The 22,323-nt window shown below is 51.6% G+C and overlaps 1 protein-coding gene and 1 long non-coding RNA gene across 7 annotated transcripts; one reads left to right on the forward strand and one right to left on the reverse strand.

The window, feature by feature from the left end:
- Positions 1–2,590: 2,590 nt before the first annotated feature.
- NQO2 (N-ribosyldihydronicotinamide:quinone reductase 2) lies at positions 2,591–13,503 on the reverse strand. 6 transcript variants are annotated; one of them, XM_005223859.5, is made up of 8 exons: positions 13,345–13,503; positions 12,635–12,701; positions 12,113–12,221; positions 10,158–10,322; positions 5,701–5,831; positions 4,978–5,091; positions 4,082–4,183; positions 2,595–2,859 (listed from the first exon to the last, which is right to left on the reverse strand). In XM_005223859.5, exons 3-8 carry the CDS (start codon positions 12,117–12,119, stop codon positions 2,683–2,685), a joined length of 696 nt encoding a protein of 231 aa, XP_005223916.1. In that variant the 5' UTR covers positions 12,120–12,221; positions 12,635–12,701; positions 13,345–13,503; the 3' UTR covers positions 2,595–2,682. The 6 variants fall into 6 exon arrangements, with proteins under 6 accessions (NP_001029495.1, XP_005223916.1, XP_005223915.1 ...); XM_005223858.5 differs by having other exon boundaries at positions 12,515–12,701; XM_005223857.5 differs by lacking the exon at positions 12,635–12,701 and adding an exon at positions 12,769–12,955.
- A 165-nt stretch (positions 13,504–13,668) lies between these two features.
- LOC112443728 (uncharacterized) lies at positions 13,669–21,028 on the forward strand. The gene is made up of 2 exons (XR_003032139.2): positions 13,669–13,963; positions 14,261–21,028. It is a non-coding gene; the product is annotated as an uncharacterized lncRNA (long non-coding RNA).
- Positions 21,029–22,323: the final 1,295 nt, after the last annotated feature.

Genomic DNA, 22,323 nt, shown 5'->3' on the forward strand with positions numbered 1-22,323 from the left:
GTAGAGCACTGCTAGTAGAGAGTACTCGTAACACAGGGTATTGGTGTCGGCATGTGACCCGGAAGGTCCGTATTTCTGTCCATTCTGCCACCAGCAGCTCGTTAGGTGTTGTTATGGGACAAGGCTGCTGTGTGTGTTGCGGGGGGAGGGTGGACAGAGCTGGGACATTTCCCTGTTTCCTAAGATGTGTTTTTAGAAGTGTGTTTCTTGCATTTAAATGGGCTGTGGGGGCAGTGCTGCAGGAGGCCTTTTGAGAAATCTCATCTGCCATCTGCCAGAAGGAACTGGAAGTCTCAGTAGGATTTCAGTCTCAGTAGGATTTCAGTCTCAACCAGAAACTCTGTGGAGGCACCCGTATGACCCACAAACATGGGGCCCTTGCTGGGCTGGGCACTTGGCTCAGATTTCCTCTTTACCCACGATGAACTCGCCATGGGGTCTCTGTACACCATTTCTCAAAAAGGGCCTCTGTTCAGTGCTGCCCCAACCTCTGCCAGGTTTCTGAACCTGAGTGGCTGTGAGCCCAGGTGCCCTGCTGTGAGCCCAGGAGATCCCAGCAGAGAAATCCATCTCCTGGGCAGCAGCCAATGACACCCCCGGAAAGAAGGCTGGTTCCCCGACACTGCTGAAGACATCAGCTCCATACATCAGGCTACCTGGCTTCTCCGTGATGGCGCGTCGGTCAGGTTCCTCTGCAGACACACACGATGGTGTAGCAAAGCCGAGACACCTCTGCAGAGAAAACCCAAACCCCCAACCTCAGGAGCAGGGGAGCAGGGGAGAAAGGCCTTGGGCTGATGGCTGGCTTGTCCCCAGACATCGCAGCAAAGCCTTCCACGCCCTTTCTAGCCAACGCAGCATGACCACCAAGGAGATGATCTTAACAGGAGATGGCGCTGCCGTTTTCTGAAGAGTGAATCACATGTGAACATCTCCGCATGGAGAAGAAATCAAGTGAGGGCCTGGATACTGAAGGGCAGAACGAGGCTCAGGAGAGGTGCAAGCTCCCCAGGAAGTGGTCTCTCAATAAAAGCCGCAGGACTGTCCCGAGCAAGCTGTGACTGAGCTGTGACCGAGCCAACATCATCAAAGATGCTTTGTTGTGTGGATTCTGAGGATGGTCCACACGTGCTGAAGGGGGCAGAGGAAACCTCCGAGGAGTGTGTCCAAGGTCTGGGCCAGTTAGGAAGCTCCTCCTCTTGGACAGATGTCCAGATACAACCTGTGTCCCAAGGGCACAGAGGAGACTGGTGGCTAGATTCAAACCCTCCATGGGAAGGACATTTGGTGGTTCTCACACCTTTGTCCCAGGATGGGACCAGGCTGAGGAGACCCCAAGAGAACGAGGGTCGCTTCAGTGTCCTGAGGCCACAAGGGCAGTCAGTGTTCAAACCCCATCTTTGCTTCAAAGCACAGGGTCTCCTATGTAAGGTCCTGCCTGAACATCCCAGCACACCAGGATGAAGGCTGAAGAAGCTGCAGCAAGCACGGCATTTAAAGAATTGACACATGAAAGAGAAAACACAGAAGACGGGAGGTTTTGAAGAAGATGCGTCTGAAAAAGTTGCTCAAAAAGAGGGCCCAAAGAGTGTCTGAAGAAGCCAGTTCCAACGGTTTGAAAAGAACGATCTCGAGAGAACCGAGGCTCAAAAGAGATGATGAAGACAGTCTGGAGGGGACCCTGAGCAGGCACCTGGGGGGACAGCCCCAGAGAGGGTCTGGGATGGTGGCGCTGAAAGAAAACGCGGGGACGCTCTGAAAAAGCCTGAAGAAAATGGTGTCGAGAAAGGCAGAAAGAAATGACCCTGAAAAATCAATCTGATTCGAAGATAACAGCTCTGAGAGAGGGATGAAGATGTGAAGGGAAGCTAAGAACACGGAACACCGTCTGGTGGTGGATCAGATGAAGAGAAGAAAGAAAATGAGGGTGGAGGAGGGTCTGAAGACACCTGTGGGGCCAGGGGGGTGGACAGGGAGGAGGCAGGTGAGGGCGTGTGACCAGGAGGTGCAGCTGGGAGTGTGATGGGGGTGGTGGTGGGGCTGCTGAGGAGAAGGGCCCTGTCCTGGGCAGTGATGACGACCATGAAGAGGAGGGGCGGGGGGCGGGGAGACACTCTGGCTACATGTGCCCGCACCTCGGGGCCACGGCCAGTCCCATTCCCGGGACTCGTGCACACTGACAGACGCCTTCTCACTAAGGCCGGTGCCCTCACTTAGTAACCGGCCCTCAGGAATTGTAAAGAGATGCTGAGTAGTGCTCAATTAAAACTTAACACTCATGATATAAAAAGAAAAATGCACAAGAAGTTTAAACAGAGCACTACGACACAAGCTGTGAACAGATTACATTTTCCTCTGAAAAACAGAAATTCAAGTCAGTTGCAGAATAAAACAAATATCTAACAAATCCAGTTTCGTGCCAAAACTACAGACAAACACTACCTGCGAAGGCTGAATAAAGGAGAAGGAAAGGTATTAGAAACAAAAAGCGAGCCTGGGAGAAGGACCTGCCACCCCTCAGCAGAGAATCTGGGACAGCCAGCGGGGGGTGGGAGCCAGCCCGCAGGACCCTGGAGACACAGTCACACCCTGGCTGTCGTGACATCCTTTATTACATGCGCCTGAGTGGCATTACACGCGTCACAGCTCCCGTGTGGCCCCCGCAGTGTGGCGTGGCCTCCGTCACTGCCCAAAGTACCACGGGGGCGAGCACTGGATGGGCTCCTCCTCCCAGAGGGTCTTCAGCCTCTGCGCCCAGGAGGCCACCATCCTCTTTCTTTCTTCTTCGGACGCCATTTCAGGACCAAAACTGATCTGAGGGGCAAGGACTTTAAATCCGCAGAAGTGCAGTGTGCCGTGCTACAGCGCAAACAGGGGAGCGCGGTGAGAAGCCGCCCACCGCTCAGTCACCGGGAGAACGTGCACAGCTGGCCTCCAGGGAGCTCAGAGAACCTCCCACCACCAGGGAGCCGAGAATGCGGGCGCTGCCCTGCAGCCTCAGGGCCTGGCCGCTCCTGGGGGGCAGCGAGTGCTGGGTGGCTCCGACACAGCTGTCTAATCTCTGCTGCTGAGTCGCACACTAAGTTTTATTGTTTTGATTGCTTAGGTAAATTATGGCAACTCATGAAAGGGAAAGTTGCTCAGTCATGCCGGACTGTGCAACCCCATGGACTATACAGGCCAGAATACTGTAGGGTAGAATAGGGTAGCCTATTCCTTATCCAGGGGATCTTCCCGACCCAGGAATCAAACTAGGGTCTCCGGCATTGCAGGTGGATTGTTTACCAACTGAGCCACCAGGGAGCCCTGAATGAGGCTATTCCAGCTAAATGTGCCACCACGGAAGGCTGCTCAAGACATGTGTTAGGTGTAACAACAAGAAATGTGAAGCAGTACTTGCGGTGCACTGTTCATGTAAGAAAAGAAAGAAATATGATAGGCTGAGTCATCAAATGGACATGTGTAAGAACACAGGGCCCTCCCTGGTCCAGCCAGCCCAGTGGCCGGCACTCCATGCTCCCCGTGCAGGCGCCTGGATCCCATGTGCTGCAGCTGAGGGTGAGCATGCCACAGCTGAGGAGTCTGCATGCCCTGGTGGAGACCTGGCTCAGCCAAATAAATACGTGGATAAATGTTTTTTAAAAAGAATATACATGGGCTGTAAGGAAATACATTAAATCATTGAAAGTGATTGTTTTCAAAGGCATTAAGAGAACTGAATTTCTCTTTTTCACAGTCTCTTTGTTCCCATATGTACTTTTGCAAACTGAAACAAATGTGAAGAGTTTTAAAGCAGGAAGAATTGAAGCTCATGACACACGGAGCCACCTCAGGGCTCCTGTTTACCCAGAGCGGATACCGGCCAACCGGGCTCGGCTTGGCCTCTGGCCAAATAGCATCAAAGGTTCTCATGATCACAGAGTTTTCTCCATCAGGCAACCTTTTCAGGGCTGCCAAGTAAAACATCCAAAAGGCTAAGAGGTTATGATATCCTGTTTCCAGGGGAGTCAGCATGGCCTGGCCTTCAGGCCCCCCTCTCACCCGGGAGGAGCTAGGAGAGCTGTGTGTGGGGGGCGCATACCTGGAGGGGCCACAGGAAGTACCGGAAGTCTCCGTTCACCCCAGTCTTGGAGAACATGCTGGCCGTGCCGCCTGTGGTTAAGGACAGGATGGCCAGCTTACCCTGTGGAGGACAGCACGGGATTGGGTGTGGACCCCAGGGAGGGTCATCTATAGTGACTGGAGGGAAACCGAGGCCAGCTCCCCCGCCCCACCTTCCCTAATGGACGGACACACACTCCCATCTCTGTCCGGCCCAGCGGCAGGCGACAGCGACATCTGACAGGGCAGGGGAGGGGCAGCCAGAGGGAGTGGGCTGGATGGACAGCGCTAACAGGCCTGATGCTGGGGGAGTGGGCTTCGGGGGTGTGGGTGCAGGGGTTGGCTGGGAGGGTGCATGACGCCTGCGGCCAGCAGGGCCAGGCTCCCGGGGCTGGTCAGCAAAGGGCTGAGTCTCTTCACAGCCTGAGACACCTCTCACGTCTCAGCGCTCTGTTTGTGCACACTTGTTTTCTGAGGCTTTTGGAACTTGAACATCATCTGCTTGCACAGGAAATCCACAGCTACCACATCCTGTGCAGCGGCTGGGTCCACCATCCACTAGGGTTATCCTGCTTTCAAGGTGGGTCCAGGTGCTGAGAGGCGAACAGGTGCATGGCCAGGCACGAGTCCACGCTGCAGGGCAGGTGCCCCAGACCCCTGGCAGAGCACGCCGCCGGACGTGGACACCCTGCACCCTTTGCTGGAGGAAAGGGCTGTGACCCCAGGAGCCGTGCTTTCTCACCCGTGTAAGCCCTGCACACAGATGGTGCTCCGTGGGAGTTTGGTTAACAAAGGCAAACCAGAGGTGACTTGCTGAGATGCCCCGTCCTTCTCTGATGGACAAGGGTCCCTCATCCCGGTGGGTAGGGGTCATACCTTGAGGAAGCCGTCATCGTAGGAGCCGGGGAAGTCGAAGGCAAAGCCCTGACAGAGCACCCTGTCCATCCAGCCCTTCAGCACGGCGGGCACGCTGAACCAGTACAGCGGGAACTGTGGGGGAGCAGGAGGGGGTGCTGGGGTGTCCGTCTGCCTGGGGCTTCGGGGGTGCCGCCCCCTCTCCAGCCTGGGCAGGCGGGTGCCCCCTGGGGCCACACGCGTGGGCAGCTCTTCCCCCTGCTCTGAGGTGTGTAGGGTGGCGGCGGCGGCGGGCTGGGCGGGCAGGGCTGACAGTGTTTTGGTGGCTGCCGCAGGTGGCTCTGGGTCCCCCTGACGTCGCGACTGCGGGCCCCTGACTGAGCCCACTCTGGGGCAGCAGAACCATGACCCCAACCACGGGGCCAGGGGGAGGGTGCGGGAAGGAGCCTGCCCCCTCTCCGCCTGGGGTGAGACGTGGCATCTGGGAGTTGGGCCCAGGGGTTCTGAGGAGCTGAGCCTGACTCCACACTGCAGCAGGGAGGTCTCCCTGGAGCCACTGTGGTCCCCACAGAAGCCCCAACACCGCGTCCAATGACAGTGTCAGGGAAAAGAGACGAACACAGGCAACAACCCGTTCCCAGAGGGGGAAGGGAACCCGCGCTGGGGGCCGTACACCGTGGCCAGCAGCGTCTCTGGACAGAGTCTGCACACAGAGCCGGTACAGCAACGAAAGGGAAAACCAACCTGGAATATCACCAGGTTGGCCTCCTGAAGCTTCTTCTGCTCCTCAATGATGTCACTGCTCAGAGACTGCTTCTTGTAGGCCTTGTGGGCCTCCACGCCATAGTTGAAGAAGCCAGGGTTGGAGAGGGTGCCTGGGAAGCAGGACAAAGGCTCCCACTCAGCGGGACATCCACGGCCCGCCAGCCCCACAGTGACACTGCTGCCTGGACGCCCCCCAGCAAGGTCACTGAGACCTGACCGGGGGGTGGGCCCTGGGGTCAGACTGTGGACACAGAGGAACAGCTAGGGTCCTCACCTTCGAGGGGCCAGAGTCCAGGAGGGACAAATAACCACATGATTAACACGGAGCACGACAGGGCAGTGAGCTCAGGGCAGCCCCATGGCACACGGACCTCACTGCCCAGACGCGGGGGCCTCGCCCATGTGGGCAGCAGGTGAGCAAAGCGTCACGGGGATTTGACGATGGAGCAGGAGTTCTGCAGGCGGTGTGGAGGACCGGAGGGGAGGGGGCTCCAGTGCGTGATACACAGGGGACCGCAGCGCTGGCCAGAGGCAGGCCTCGGGGAGCTGCCGGGCCAGGGCGGGAGGCCGGGGGCCGCGGGTGGCCTGGCTGCAGGGCTGCAGCTCGGCCACGGGGGCTCAGCTCTGCGTGCACATGGGTTGCAGAGGGGGCCCATGGTTTATGCAGGAAACAGCCATTTTCTCGATTCAGCTCTGAAAAAGCTGTGGCCTCAGCAATTCTGGAGCAGGCCTGGTTGCAGGGGTGGGCTCAGGCAGCAGCAGGGCTGGGCCCTGAGGCAGGACCCCCACAGTTAAACGGAAAGACGAGGCCTCGGTGGGTTCCTGTCCAGCAGCACGACTCGCCTAAGCACTGCCCCCTGTTAACTGGTGGTTGAGGGTCTCCTCGTACCTCACTGGGCTCTAACCTCATCGTAACAGGCTGTTTCTACCTTTCATAACAACACGAGGGGCCAGGTAATTCCCAAGCGACCAGAGAGGAGTGGGGGGCTCAGGGTGGCCCCCCAGCACACAGGCCTTCAGGGTGGCCTGAGTAGAGCCGGCCCCACCTTTGGGCACCACGGCCGAGAGCATCCCAGGGCCCAGACTCCCCGGGCCTCACCTTCACTCAAAAGCTTGGCTGGGACCCTTCTGTGCGTGAGGTTGTGTGCTGACCAGAGCCCACAAGGAGGAGAGCCTGTGTCTCAGGCAGGCTGCCACCCCCAGGTGTGGAGCCCACCGCGGCCTCTGTGTGCTGCTGAGAGTGGTAAACAGATAACACGTATGTGGGCCACATGTACTCCAGGTAGAGTTTAAAGGTGAGAGCAGAGCAGAGGTGTGCAAGCGTCGGGGAAACGGGGATGTTTTATATGTGTGGGTGTGGATGCACTTTTTAGTAAGGCAGGAAATCCAGAGTCATGCAGACATATTGACTCACAGATTGAAACCAAAGATGGAGACAAAGCTAAATCAACATGGGAACTGGTAAGTTATAACATGTACCCTGAAGTGACACGGTCGTTAATAAGACTCCTGAAAGCTCCTCTGAAGGAGTAAATCCCTGTTTGTACCTGTATCTACAGAGCTCCTAAGCTCTACAGGAATGTGCGCTTTGTTAACATCTGGAGTAAGATCTACAATGAGCCACACCAAAGAGTTCTGCCTGCTTGACCTTGGGGCCGCGGGACAAGGAGGGTGTGTGAAGGGGCTGCTAGTGTTCACCCTCTGCCCACTGTTTACCACACTTAAAATGCTGTTTCTGCAGAGCCCGTGTCTTACCTGATTCCCTGAAACGCCAGTGGCCCCAGCACACAATACTCTGTGCCTCCCCAGCCCCTGCTCTGTTGCTTTTCAGTGAAAAGAGCTGTTTGGTTTATTAAAAGGGAAGGAAGACAAGGAGAGGCAAGGATACAACCATTACCACCAGTACTAAATGCTAAATCTGGAGTCTTGTTAACACAATTGCAAACAGGAGGGACCTAAAGGTATTTAATTTACTGGGAATTACTGGAAAGGCACGGGTGAAATTATTACTTGCAGATGGTTTGACTGTGTATCAGGAAAGACCCAGAGAATTGGCTTAAAACTACAAACAGTGAGAAAGTTGTAGCAGCCGCATGCATGCACGCACACAGACATGCACAGATCAGTCCTCTTCATGTAGAGGAACAAAACCCAGTAAGTAAGATTTATGCAAGATCTGCGTGAAGAGAACTCATAAATACACCTGGAGGGTTATAAAAGAACGTGATCACATGAGGAACCACGCCTGTTGCTGGAACAGAAAGATGTGGCACTGAAGTTCCGCTGTAAACAATCCGTTACCTTTAGAATCTTGCCAACTAAAGGCTGGAGCTTGCCATCTGCTCTATAGGGATTAAGTCACAAGCTGCTGTAGCCATTGATCTCCAACACCCCCCTGGAAGGAGTTCAGGGTGGAGATCAGGAATGAGGCGCTCTGTGCTCCGGGAAAAAGTAGAAAAACATGCCTTCAGATAGGTGTTTTCAGAAGGTTTTCTGAGCCCAATTCTTGTAAGTCTTCATGTCTTTAAAGCACTAAAATCATTAACGGTGGCATCTGCTCCTCATGGCTAGCAGCAATCTTCTGCCAAAATGAGCGCCTGATGACTGCATGACCCCTCTTCACCAAATCCCACACATCCTGACCTTCCCTCCACCTCTCTGGAGCAGTTTCAGAGATAGCCGAGAGGCCATCTCCCAGGCCATAGTCCTCACTTTACCCCACACAAAACTTAACTCACAGCTGTCTTTCCTGGTGGTTCAGACAATGAAGAATCTGCCCACAATGCGGGAGGCCTGGGTTTGATCCCTGGGTTGGGGGCGCCCCCTGGAGGAGGGCATGGCAACCCACTCCAGTCTTCTTGCTTGGCGAACTCCATGGACAGAGGAGCCTGGTGAGGTACAGTCCACGGGGTCACAAAGAGTCGGACATGACTGAGTGACTAAGCACAGCACAGCTGGCATGGTGTGCTTTTTATTTTTTCAGTCAACAATCTGGAAAGATAATTCAAAAAATCTTTATGGAAAAGTCAAAGTAGCTGTAAAAAAAAGTAAGACAAATGAAGGTGACCTAACTCTATGAGATAGTAAATGATTTGCCAAAATAATGAAAGTCATATGGTGCTGAGTCATGGACAGGAAAACAAACCAGCGCACAAAGGCAGAAGACGCCAAAACATGGGAATTCACGTCACAACAAGGGCGGCTTTTAAGTCAAGGCAAACAGCTAGATAATGTAATAAATGGGGATGAGTACATACTTGGGAAAAACTGAATCCACACCTCACATCACACATTGAGAGAAATTCTGAGTAGAGAAAGTATTTAACTTTAAAAAGTGGAACCTGCCAAATACTATAGCACCTTAAAAAAAATAAGCTTCGAGTTTATATAACACAAAATGCACAGGTCTAAATTAAAAGAGAAGCCACCACAGCAAAGCCAAAACAAAAATTAGGTATAAATGGATTTACAATTCATATTTCAAACCCTATACCAGAGACCATTTTCCACCTGTCTGATTGGCAGTTATCAAAAACTCGGTAAAACAAGGAAACGAGCACTTGCGAGCACTGTGGGCTGGAGAGTGAGCTGGTACAGCACTCACGGAAAGCAGTTTGATATTGTCTATGAACATTCGAGACACACATTCCCCCTGCCCAGCAGCTCCGTCTACTCGCACACGCAGGAAAGCGCCGGCCACCGTTCTTGCCGCAGTCCTGCTATCACAGCCAAAGAGAGAAGCAGCCGACACGGCCTGAGTGCGCACTACGGAAACCGCGGTGCCTCCAGACAACGGGGGTTCTGAGGCAGAAAGAGACAGCAACACGCAAAACAACTCGTGGGAACGCATGTTCCCATTTTTAAAAAGCGGAGAGAAAAGCCGTTATACTGTGAATTGCTTTAGGCACACCCAGAGACAGCACAAACTCGCCCCAGAAAGATGCAGAGGCGGTGGGAGACCCTGGTTCCTGTGGGAGCAGAGAAGCTGGCTGGCTGGGCGTGCAGGAAAAGCCACGCACTGCAGACCTTTTCCACATGAGACTTGTACATCACGTCCAATGATGAGTTTTGTTTACAAACTTTTTTAATTAAAAAAATAATTCAAAGAAGGCAAAAATCTCCTAACAATCTGATTTAAAAACGGGCAGAGGATTTGAACAGGTATCTTTCTGAGGAAAACACAGATGGCCAACAGGCATGTGAAAAGACGCTCAACATCACTGATTATCAGGGACACAAAGCAAAACCACGGCGAGATACCACCTCTTGCCGGTCAGAATGGCCGTCAGCAAGACAAGACACACCCAGCGCTGGTGAGGACGTGGAGGACGGCGGACCCTCGTGCGGCTGGCGTAAAGTGAAGCCACCGTGCGGAACAGTGTGGAGATTCCCCAAGAAAGTTAAAAAAAAAAAAACCCAGAGCATTTATGACTCACCAGTGATATCCTTCCCTGTGGCCCTGGGCTCAAAGTTCATGGCATAGAGGTCCGAAACGATGACGCTGCAGCCCTGCTGGCTCAGTTCAGCCACCGCCACGTCCTTCAGGGACCCGTTCAAAGACCTGGGCTCTTGGTGTGCGTAGACGATGAGCACTTTCTTACCTAAACCCAGACAAGAAACCATTTGTCTTGAAGAATAATTCCTCTCTGTCAAAGCTCCACAAGGACCAAGCTGACAAGAGGGCGCACACAACGGTTGAAGCTAAGTATGGAAGACCAACGCTTTTTACGGGAGACGGCTGTAAAACAAGGAGCATTTTAGGAACCTGGTTGTATCAGCTCACTTGAGTTTACTTGAGTTTACTACTTGAGTTTACTAACACAGGAGTCCAGTTACGACTCCCCAAGAATGACATGACTGCATTCTTTCAAAGCCCAATCTACTCTGGTTATCCACCAGGAGACGCTTTAGCCACGTTGCCTAAGCTCAGAATAAGAAACCACTGTGACTAATCTTTTGTGCTAACCCCTTGTTGGCAGGCCAGTCGCTGACACACAGCTCTGCTTCCTTCGTCTCCGCTGAAAACTGACACATAAGGTATTTTAAAAAAAAAAAAATCAGATCCTGAGTCCCATGGGAAGGCAGGGCCTATATTAAGCCCGGCTTCAGTGGACAGCCTAACAACAGAGGCTCCATCCACTACCTGGCGGTGTCATTCATACCAACAATCTCTGAAGCTGCACAGAGAAGGCAATGGCACCCCCCTCCAGTACTCTTGCCTGGAAAATCCCATGGACAGAAGAGCCTAGGAGGCTGCAGTCCACGGGGTCACAAAGAGTCAGACACAACTGAGTGACTTCACTTTCACGCATTGGAGAAGGAAATGGCAACCCACTCCAGTGTTCTTGCCTGGAGAACCCCAGGGACGGCGGAGCCTGGTGGGCTGCCGTCTGTGGGGTCGCACAGAGTCGGACACGACTGAAGCGACTTAGCAGCAGCAGCAGCTGCAGCTGCACTGTCCTCCTTCAGGACATTCTCCAAGGTCACGTACCAGTTCCTTCTAGAAGGCAGCTGTGGGGATGTGTTTAAATTTTCTGTGGGAACCTCTTAAAACTAAGATATTTAAACTCTTGATCCATATTATTCTGTTTAGGCCCTTAAGGAGAAAATATAAATGTTAGTTTGAAGCAAAGAGCTTTGGGGCACTCAGCAGAGTGTAAAGGCTGAACTGCACGAGTGAAATTAATGATTAACAGTTTTAACTTCTCAGACTCATTTGTTATAAAGGAACTTGGGGGCTTAACGGGAAACAGGATACAAATGAAATATCCACACTGATGGTTCTCAGCCAGGGAGTGCTACCTCCCAGGGAGTGTTTCACAACATCTGGAGACATTTCTTGGCTGTGGCATCTGGAGGGAGGCGCTGCTGGGTCGTGGAAGACAGAGAGCAAGGCTGCTGCGGAACGCAGCTGGGGACAGGCCCCCGACAGAGCGCTGATGCCAGCAGCGCCGCAGGTGAGAAACCCTAATGTACAACATATGCGTAAAATAACGTGAATTTTTATGTTATGAAATGCAAGGATTTTCATGCTATGGTGTTGAACAAAAAAATGTCACAATGGGATGCATGAGTCATGCGGTATTTCTAACCATGGTCACTCTTGGGGCTCAGTCACTCCATATCTATTGACTGAGCGGCTATGATGTCCCAAGGGGTCATCCCAGAGGCTGGAGGCAAAGCAAAGACAAGGTAAGCATTCTACTTTGGTGGGGCTGAAATGAACAATAAAACAAGTAAGAAAATACAAAACAAGATAATTCCAGGTAGCAGTCCACATTATAAACAAGTTTTATACACCAGTGTTGTCTGGAGTTTTTATAACAAAGTATTCAATTTCTACTAAATTTTTCTTTTAACAAAGTTTAACTCCCCCATAGCTAATAGTCACCTGCCATGTCCCAGGAAGATGGGTATTTTCTCTCTGAATCCTGCCGAGAAGAGGGTGTGCAGGGGGCCCTGAGCTCTCAGGCACGGTCACGCTCAGTGATGCCAACGACCTAGAAGAGGAAACAAATGCTAAGGGAGGTGGGGAGACACGGTGGGCAGCTGAGCATGCAGCCGTGGGCAGGCTGAGGCAGGGGAACAGCAAGCGTGAGGCAGCGTTGGGACTGGCCTGGGGTGCTCAGAGAGCCTACACGGTGGACATGTGGTTACAACAGAGCTGGGTGGTGGGAGATTCCGTCCAAGGGCTGGGTGGGTCAGTAGTGCAGGGGTGAGGACTTTATCCTGAGCCTAGCAGAAGCCCCCGGAGCATGTCCAGAGAGTGATGGGCTGCAGACTCAGGGAGCACCTGGTCCTGAATTCCCCGGGGTCAGGGCCCAAAGACAGTCTGGTTTAGGAAGAAAAGCTTTCATTTCAGTGCTGACAGCAGGGGAGGCATCCCCTTATCGCGCTGCCTGGTCCAGTGTACCTAGTCACGTCACCTGCCAGGCCGCTGGAGGCCTTGGAGTTCTGACTCCTCGTGGGGTCCAATTCTCCTAGTTGTACAGAATGAGAAACTGAGGCTCAAGAAGCAGGCCACTTGCCCAGCACTTCCCCACTGACCTTGCGCCACAGCAGGGAGAGCCGTCTTCTTCCGTGGAGAGGGTGCCCTTATCAGGCCGACAGGAAAACAGAAGCGTGCGGCTGCTAAACTACGTACATCAGGCCACACCAAACGCACTGACACCTTTTATGCACTCTATTTCGTTCCAGCCTCCTCGATCGCTCCTCTCGTGTTCCCTCCATCCCCCTAGAACCATAAACATCGGCGCAGGAAGCACACACCACATACATGTCCCACTTCTTGGATTTTCTGGCTGAGATTCTCAGGGACTAAGGTTGGAGAAGCTGAGTTTCGGGTCCTGGCACCCGGGGCAAAGGCCGAGCCGGAACCCCGAGGGCCCAGGCCTGGTCTCCGCGCCGCCCGCTCGCCGACCCCAGGCGGCCCCTTGCCGTCCGCGCGTGGGGTCAGCGCGGGCCGAGTCCAGGGCGGAGGGCAGCGGCTGGGGGCAGTGACGGGCCTGCGCACACCTGCGCCCCAGGCCTCGCAAGTGCAGGGGGAAGCTTGGGCACGCGGGGGTGGAAGCCCGCGGAGACCCCGGTCCCGGGAAGCGGCCCCCGGAGAGCGCGGACACTCACCTCGGCCAAAACGCCCGAGACGACCGGCAGGACGAGACTTCCCTCTGGGAGAACGTCCGGCGTCCACGCCACGATCCGGCCGCGCGGACTACGCACTCGCAGGCGTCGCGAGCGGACAATGCAGACGCTCTCCTCTGGGCAGGACGCGGGGGCAAGGCCGGCGGGGCCCCGCCCATGCCCCGCCCACGAGCGCCGAGGCCACGCCCCTCCCCTCCTCTCTCCGGAGCGCAGCCCCGCCCCCGACCTGTCTGGACCTCTCCTCGCGCTCGGCGTCCCGCCCCGGCATAAGCCCCGCCCACACGCCCTTCGCTCCGCCCCTGCCCTGTCGTAGCCCCTGGGAGCCGGACCGGGTGGCTCCGCGCCGCGGCGGCTGAAGGGATGGCAGTTTTAGTTCTGGGAAGGGGGGGCGCCGTGTCTGCCCCTCCCGCCGCCTCCGCCCCTAGACCCACTCAGGGTCAAAACACTCAGCCGTGAAAAGGATGAACGATCGGGGCCCCAGCAGCTGGGGCGAATCTGCAGAGAAATACGCTGCATGAAAATCGCCAATCCCTGAGGGTCCCCTCTGAACGATCACGTTTATGTAACATGCTTGAGATGAGATTCTAGAAACGGAGAACAGGTTAGTGGTTGCCGGGTTTCTGGTGGGCAGGTGTGATTCTAAGAGGGACCTTGTCGTGTCCCTCTTAGTCGTGTGCTGATGGGAATGTGCGGTGTGTGATCGTTCAGGCGGTGGCGTTGTTCTGTGGTCTGGCCTGACGTTCTTATTGGGGAGTCTGGGGGTAAAGGGCACACAGGCTGGTTCAAGGCCAAGGAGATGCCCGGAAGGCAGAGAGGCACCGAACTGGAGCCTGCAGACATGTGTGGGAGGGCTGCTGGTGGGCACTTTGGGCCAACTGTCTCTTTTCTCTCTTTCCAGCACTTTCTGGCCTGCACCACCTCATTTGTAGATCGCCCTGCCATTGGGACTCACTCAAGGACCCTCCCAAACTCTGCCTTGATTTCTGGTGTCCCGGGATGGCCCTTGGGGCTCTCCTGGTGGCTCAGACGGTAAAGAATCTGCTTGCAATTCAGGAGACCCAGGTTTGATCCCTGGGTCAGGAAGATACTCTGGAGATGTTCATGGCAACCCACTCCAGTACGCTTACCTGGAGAATTCCATGGACAGAGGGTCCATGGGGCTGCAAAGAGTTGGACACCACTGAGCGACTAACTCTTTCACCTTCAGGATGGGCCTAGAGAGCGAAGGCTGGTTCCCCTTGGAGCATAACCTTCCTGATGCAAACAGCTGCAGCGTCCGCAGCGTCTGGGTGGTCTGTCCGAGGCTGCTGTCTTTCTTGGGTTCAGAGTGAGGACGTGGCCTCTCTATGCGTGACATGCCCTCATGCCAGCAGTGGACAGGCCACCTTGTCTTGTGAGCCTGGGAGGTGCTGGAGGCCACTTTCATTTTAGAATGACCTTCACCTGAGGGAAAAGTTGTGGAGGCATTTCCAAATGTTCCAGAATGTCCTCAAAGATGAGATCTGGCTTAGTTTTCTTCCCTCTTTCTTGTCAGACTGAGATGATGTCCGCAAATCATCTTTGAGTCACGTGAAATGATTGCGACTAAGAAAGGCGGATGCAGGGACTCTGCGGCGACCTTCCAAGGGGGGTGACTGACGCTGTTGTCCCTTGGGAGGGGGGTTGTTCACGTCTTTGGTGCTGTGAGGTTGTGGTTGTTTATGCAAAGTCGTGTTCAACTCTTGCGACCTCATGGGCTGTGTAGCCTGCCAGCCTCCTCTGGGATTTCCCAGACAAGAATACTGGATTGGTTTGCCATTTCCTCCTCCAGGGCATCTTCCCAACCCAGGGATGGAACCTGCATCTCCCACTTGACAGGCAGATTCTTTACCACTGAGCCACCAGGGTGGTGTGAGGACCAATAAGGAAAGCAGCCAGATCTCCCGGTGACTGTGGAGCCGCAGGCAACCAGCCCGGGAGCCGTCTAGACCCTGGTGTGTGGGTGGAAGTGCTGGGCCGGAAAGGAGACCAACGTGCGACCCCGCCTCTGAAAACTCGCAGGTGCAGGGAGCTTCTGGGTCCAGCCGCGCTTTGATCCTAGTCCGCGACGAGGCAGCACCATCTGGCGGCCGCACGCGGGAATCGCAGGTGCGGAGGGGACGTCGCCCTCCGGACAAGGTCAGCTGGCCAGCCGGCAGGCCCTCGCCTGGGTCTTCAGGATGGTGAAAGCGCCAGCGGTGGATTGGATAGGGGCCCGTCTGACGAAGAGAAACATGATTCCCTGCTAATCTGGCATTTACTGCAAACAAGACATTCCTACCGTGAGACTAAGGAGGAGGCGGTGCTATTAAAATGTAGATGTAGCAAGCATGACCTCTAACGGTCACGAGTGGACTGTTCGTTTCACTTCTTGCAGTGGAGAAATACGCTTAGGCTTTCCGGCAGGTTGGGGGCGGGGGAGGCAGTTAAGCCAGCTGCATACTTCTTTCCCTCAGCTGCCCCTTATTTTGTGTTTCAGATGAAAATTAATACCGAGGGTTACCTTAAGACTAATCGAAGTAGCTTGAACGTTTTCCTAGAGAAGTAGTTCCTTTTGGTTTTATTTAATGGCTTTTCTTTCCTCTACGAACAGCATCTGCCTTCTTTTGGGAAACAAACTTCCTGAGAACTCAGGTTGTGTTTATAAATATATTTATCCATCTCTCTGCCTGGCCGCACTGGGTCTTGGCTGGGCGTGTGGGATCTAATTCTCCCACCAGGGATCAAACCCCGGGCCCCTGCATTGGGAATGTGGAATCCTATCTCCCGATCACCAGGGAAGTCCCTCTAGTTAATCTTTTTTTTTTATGGTGGTAAAATCTCTGTAACAAAGATCTGTCATTTCAACCATTGTAAGTACACAATGGCATTAATTCTATCCAGTGGCATTAATTACACTCATAATGCTATGCAATGTCACTATTTTTATTTCTGACAATTTTTCTTCACCCCGAACAGAAACTCACTAATCCTTAGGCAGTACCTCCAAACTCCCCACTCCCCACCCAGGTTCTGCACCGATAATCTTTCTGCTTTCTGTGAATTTGCCTTTTCTAGGTATTTCATACAAGTGGAATCATACAACAGGCGGCCTTTTGTGACTGGGTTCCTTCACTTAGCCTAATGTTTTCAAGGTTCATCCATATCGTAACACGTATCAGAACTTCACTCCCTTTTACTGCTGACTAATATTTTATTTTATGCATATACCACATTTTATCCGTTCATGTTGTTTTAACCTTTCACAGGTTGGTGGACACTTGGGTCATTTGGCTGTTGTGAATAATGCTGAAATAATTATTGGTGCACAAGTGTCTGAGCCCCTTTTAAACATCTTTTGGGTGTATGCCAAGGAGCGACATCGCAGCGTCATGTAGTAACGATTTTGCTTTTTAAGGAGCTGCCAAACCGGCTTTCACAGTGGTTCCACTGTTTTGGAGTAGGATCTGGCAATCCACTCCAGTTTCTTGCCTGGAGAATTCCATGGACTGGCTACAGTCCATGAAGTTGCAAAGAGTCAGACACGACCGGGAGACTAACACGTCACGTCCACTGCTTTACATTCCGATTGACTTCACTACATTTCTCATCAACATTTGTTATGTTGCTTTTTTTATTGTTGCAGCGCCCTAGTGGTTTTCGTACTGTCTCACTGTGGTTTTGTTCTGCTTTTCCCTGGTGACTAATGATGTTCAGAAGCTTTTCTTGTGCTCACTGGCCATTTGTTTACCTTTGATGAAATAGCTATACAAATCCTTTGTCTATTATGTAATTGGGTTGTTTGTCTATTTGTTGTTGAATAATAGGAGCTCTGTATATATTCTGGATGTTATCAGATTTATAATCTGCATTTTCTCCCATTCTGTAGGTTGTCTTTCACTTTTGGGGGGAGGGTCCTATTCCTCTAAAAGCAATTAACCAGACTTTTTCTTAGTTCCCTCTTATGGTTACTTCTCTTGATGAAAATGAAAGAGGAGAGTGAAAAAGTTGGCTTAAAGCTCAACATTCAGAAAACGAAGATCATGGCATCTGGTCCCATCACTTCATGAGAAATAGATGGGGAAACAGTGGAAACAGTGACAGACTTTATTTTGGGGGGCTCCAAAATCACTGCAGATGGTGAATGCAGCCATGAAATTAAAAGACGCTTACTCCTTGGAAGGAAAGTTATGACCAACCTAGATAGCATATTCAAAAGCAGAGACATTACTTTGCCAACAAAGGTCAGTCTCGTCAAGGCTATGGTTTTTCCTGTGGTCAGGTATGGATGTGAGAGTTGGACTGTGAAGAAAGCTGAGCGCCGAAGAATTGATGCTTTTGACCTGTGGTGTTGGAGAAGACTCTTGAGAGTCCCTTGGGCTGCAAGGAGATCCAACCAGTCCATTCTGAAGGAGATCAGCCCTGGGTGTTCATTGGAAGGACTGATGCTAAAGCTGAAACTCCAGTACTTTGGCCACCTCATGCGAAGAGTTGACTCATTGGAAAAGACTGATGCTGGGAGGGATTGGGGGCAGGAGGAGAAGGGGACGACAGAGGATAAGATGGCTGGATGGCATCACCGACTCGTTGGACGTGAGTTTGAGTGAACTCTGGGAGATGGTGATGAACAGGGAGGCCTGGCGTGCTGCGATTCATGGGGTCACAAAGAGTCGGACACGACTGAGCAATTGACCTGAACTGAACTGATAGTTGCTTCCAGCTTGCTGCTGAGTTCCCCAGGATAAGACTTGGAAGATGGTTGGAGGCATTGTCTTTGCTCAGGGAACAGGCTGGTTGTCTGAATCTCTTCAGGTTTCTTTGGACATTTCAGGATTAGCAGATGTCTTGTGTTTTCAGGGTGTCCCTTGTCTCCCTTTGAAGATCATCCAAACCCGGAAATTTCAAGAAGCAACATAGTGGCTTTTCTCAAATGTAACTAGAAGACATCGACCTGGCCAGTTTCGTTAGGAAATTAGCTATTATGATGATTCCCTTACAAAACCCCTGGTTTCTGAGAACTTTCACTTCCTGTGGTATTTTGGGAAGACCTGCTGCTTGTCAAGAGTGATCCATCTTGATTCCTCAAATGCTATGGCTGGGATTCTAATGACAACATGTCATGAACTGGCTTTTTCATTAATAAGTCGTACATGGATAATGTCCTAACAAAATGGTAATCTGGAGACCAGATTCAAGTAAAAAACTCTGTGGCTAACTAGGTTTTTGATGTTAAATGGCCAGTCATGCCATGAATAATTGACTCATTAAAAACGAGAACGCAGGCATCTCATATTTTAACTTATTTTAAATCATTGGCTCAATGGACATGAGTTTGAGCAAACTCCAGGAGATAGTGAAGGACAGGGAAGCCTGGCATGCTGCAGTCCATGGGGTCGCAAAGAGTGGGGCATGACTGAGCGACTGAACAATTCAGCAGTTAGTTGACAATCAAATACTGGCAAATTCAACATGCTTTTTAAAATTACTTTTGCATGTGCTTGGACCCAAGCAAACCTATAACTCCCTGTTTTTACCCCAAACCAATCGTGTTTTGGCAACTGTAGGAATAGAGATATTAGGCTCTCACGGTACACAGTGATCTATGGTGAGTGAGAGTTTGACTGAAAATTAAAAGTAAAGGGTACTTTCAAGCGTACTACTGGAATTGCAAAGATATTCGAGCAGAATTCTGTTCTATGACTTGTCTTCCTACTTCATGACTCAGTGATGAGTGTTGGATGAGAGGATGTGAATTGAATAAGTCCCTCTGCTATTCAAGGACAAGCTAGAACGGCACTTGATACTTCTGAGTAATTACTAGAAATAAGAACAGTGTGGGTTCGTGCCATTAGCATCAACACAGCGCTTACTGAATTCCCGCAGTGTGCTGCGTTCTTTATGTGGATTAGCTGACTTAGTCCCAACAGCAGCACCCAATGCAGTTTCTATTGTTATTTCCATTTCACAGATGAGAAAACTGAGGTCCAAAGAGTCTAGTAATGGTGCAAAGCACCCTAGCTCGAGAGCCCACCTTAAACTACGATACTGAATTAAAGATAAGTGTCCCCAGTGATAGGGCTGAAAGGGGGTGCAGGGACGTAGGAGGTTGTTCATTTCTCATAAGGTTAAAAAAAAGAACATCAGCCCAAACCACATTCCCTGCAACAGTAGAGGCTCGTAGGGGCGGGAGCAGCCTCCGACGTGCATGAACGTGACTCAGAGCACTGAGCGCGCAGCAGTCCTGTGCCTGTGTGCATCATGGGTGGCCCTTAATTCAAGCTTGGTTTCCGGCGTCCCTTACTTTCTTGATAATGTCCTTAGACACATGCAGCTTTTCAATTTTGATGAAATCCAATATATCTGTTTTTGTGTGTTTATCTTGAATGTTTGGTGTCATATCTAAGAGCCCACTGCCAAGTCCAAAGCTCCTGGACATTCGCTCCTGGGTTTTCTTCTAACAGTTTCATAGTTTAGTTCTTATATTTAGGTTTTTGATCAATTTTGAGTTTTTTTGGTAAGGGGAGAACTTCATCCTTGAGTATGGAAATCCAGTTGTTCAGAATCACCTACGGAAGAGAACACCCGCCCCCCACTGAATGGAATCAGTTGACCATAGATGTTTTAAACGAGGTCTCTCGTATTTGTTTTCACAAAATGATCGTGTGTGTTTTTCCCCTCTTCATGCTATTCCTGTGACGTGTGGCAGTGATAGCCTCTCTTATGTTGAGTCACCATTGTGTCCTGGACGAAGTCCCTCGTGGTCATGACGTGTAATCCTTTTAATATCTTGTTGGATGCGATTTGCTAGTGTCTTGCTGAGGCTTTTGCATCAATATTCATACGGAATATTGTCCTGTAATTGTATTTTCCCCTGGCGTCTGTGTCTTACTTTGGTGTTGGCCTGTGAGTTCACAAGTCCTCCCCACCCGGTTTCCTGTAAGAATTTGGGAAGGGTTAGTGTGAGAATTTGCCAGTGGGCTACCTGGTCCTGGAATCTGTTGGGAGGTTTTCCTTTTCCTTTTTAAAAAAACTTAACATTGAAGTGAGATATTTGGTTTGTGGGGAGTCAGTGAGGGAACTTGAGGAGTCAAGAATTATGTGTAATTTAATTCAGGCCCATACGACCTCATAATGATGTAACAGTTTCTTAATTTATTTCCTGTGATAGACTTTCCCATATTCTGGTTGTTCCAAATATTATGGTAATTATGTTTCCTAAATCATTGCTTTTCCTTGTCACACAATACTCAAAAAGCACGAATGTCTTCCTGTTGCTTGTAGAATTATTCATAATTTTTAAAATTTCATGAATTTTAAACAGATAACTTATTAATTCAAATTAATAATTTTAAAAGTGTAAATAATTGTAGAATTATTAATAATTTCAAAAAATTTTAGCATTCTACTCAATCTTCCTTTTGACTCTTTCTCACCTAACCTCTAAATAAGCTGCTTCTCCTGCCCTTATGGGAACTGTGTTCCAGGGAGACTGGTTCATTCATTCTCACTTCCATAACTACTTCTTTCTGGTTAAACCTGAAATAAGGAAGTGTTTAAGAGCAAAGCTCTACCAATTATAAGCCATGATCTTGAGCAGTCATTCCAAAGATACATATGTGTGCATTTTTCATTCATGTTGGGCTTTTTAAATAAAGAGGCTTTAAGTGGAGACTCTTATGCTGATGTTACATGTTCTGCCTCAGTGCAAATGTACATTGCCTGTGTTTTTCCTAGACCTTAGGAACAGAAGCTAATGATCAGGCTCTGCGAACGCCTTTTGTTCCCAGGGAGAAGTGAAACGAGTTTAGTGTAATGTCTCCGCCATTCATCTGCCGGTGTGTCGGCAGTCTGAAAGTCCCACTGGAGCCTCCTTCCCCTCCCTCCTTCCAGCAACTCTGGGCCTAACTAGGTCGCCCTCATCAGCTGTTCCTTCCAGGCCCCAGGCCCCAGGCACGGCCTGCTCACTGCCTGCCGCCTTTCCTCTGAAGCATCGCTGCACGGACACCCCGCGCCCAGGGAGCAAACCTCCGCTTCCCCACCCCGCGCTGCTGCAGAGCCATCTTCCCGATGCACCTCTCTGCTGTGTGACCCCAGCGCTCAGAATCCTCCAGGGACTCCCGCTGCCCGTCAGACAAAATACACACGTGTAGGCTGACAGACGAGGCCCTTTGTAGGTGTCCGGCCCGAACTGCCTCATATTTGTGGCCCAGCAGTAGTGACTTGTGTGTCTCCCCAGCCACGTGCACTTTTCCGTTTTCCCACCGCTGGTTTGGAAGCCCCTCCTCCTGCGGGCCTCTGGGCTCATCCTCCTCTTCACATCTCCACTGAGGGCAGTGGGTTCAGGACCCCTCGCTGAGTCTCCAGCCAGGCTTCTTGCTGTGTCTACTCATGCTGCCTCTCAAACGCAGCGTCATCACAGCACTGTGGTTTAGTTGCTAAGCCACACGATGTCAAATGCCGTTTATTTGCATGTCTGTGCGAGGAAAAACCTCAGTTCAGTCTTTCCCTAAATGGGGAAGAACCCAGTTCCTCCCTCCCGGGGTCTCTCTTCCTTATTCCTCACACAAAGCACTTCCCTGCTGACTCTTCTGGTGACCAAATGCGTGGAAGGCTTTCCCATACCAGTCAGTTCTCACGACACCAGCTGGGCGTCCTACAGTTTAAGTCGATTCCGACACTTTGTACCTGGAGACAGGGTCAGATCCCAGAGGCTAAGGGCTCAGCCCCACAAGGCCGCTCACTTGTCCCCCAAGTACCAGTCTGTCGCAGGTGACCCAGAGCTCCTGTCTGATACGAAGACAAATCAGAGGTTCCCACGGCCCCCTCCTGAGGCTTGATTAACTTGCTAGAATGGCTCCTAGAACTCAGTGAAAGGCTTACTCATCTTTACCTGTTTACTAAAGGATGTGATAAAGGACACTAATAAAGAGCCACCCACGGTGAGGTCTGGGTGGGTCCCGAGAG

Source organism: Bos taurus, chromosome 23 (genome assembly GCF_002263795.3).
Source record: "Bos taurus isolate L1 Dominette 01449 registration number 42190680 breed Hereford chromosome 23, ARS-UCD2.0, whole genome shotgun sequence".
NCBI classification, from domain to species: domain Eukaryota; kingdom Metazoa; phylum Chordata; class Mammalia; order Artiodactyla; family Bovidae; genus Bos; species Bos taurus.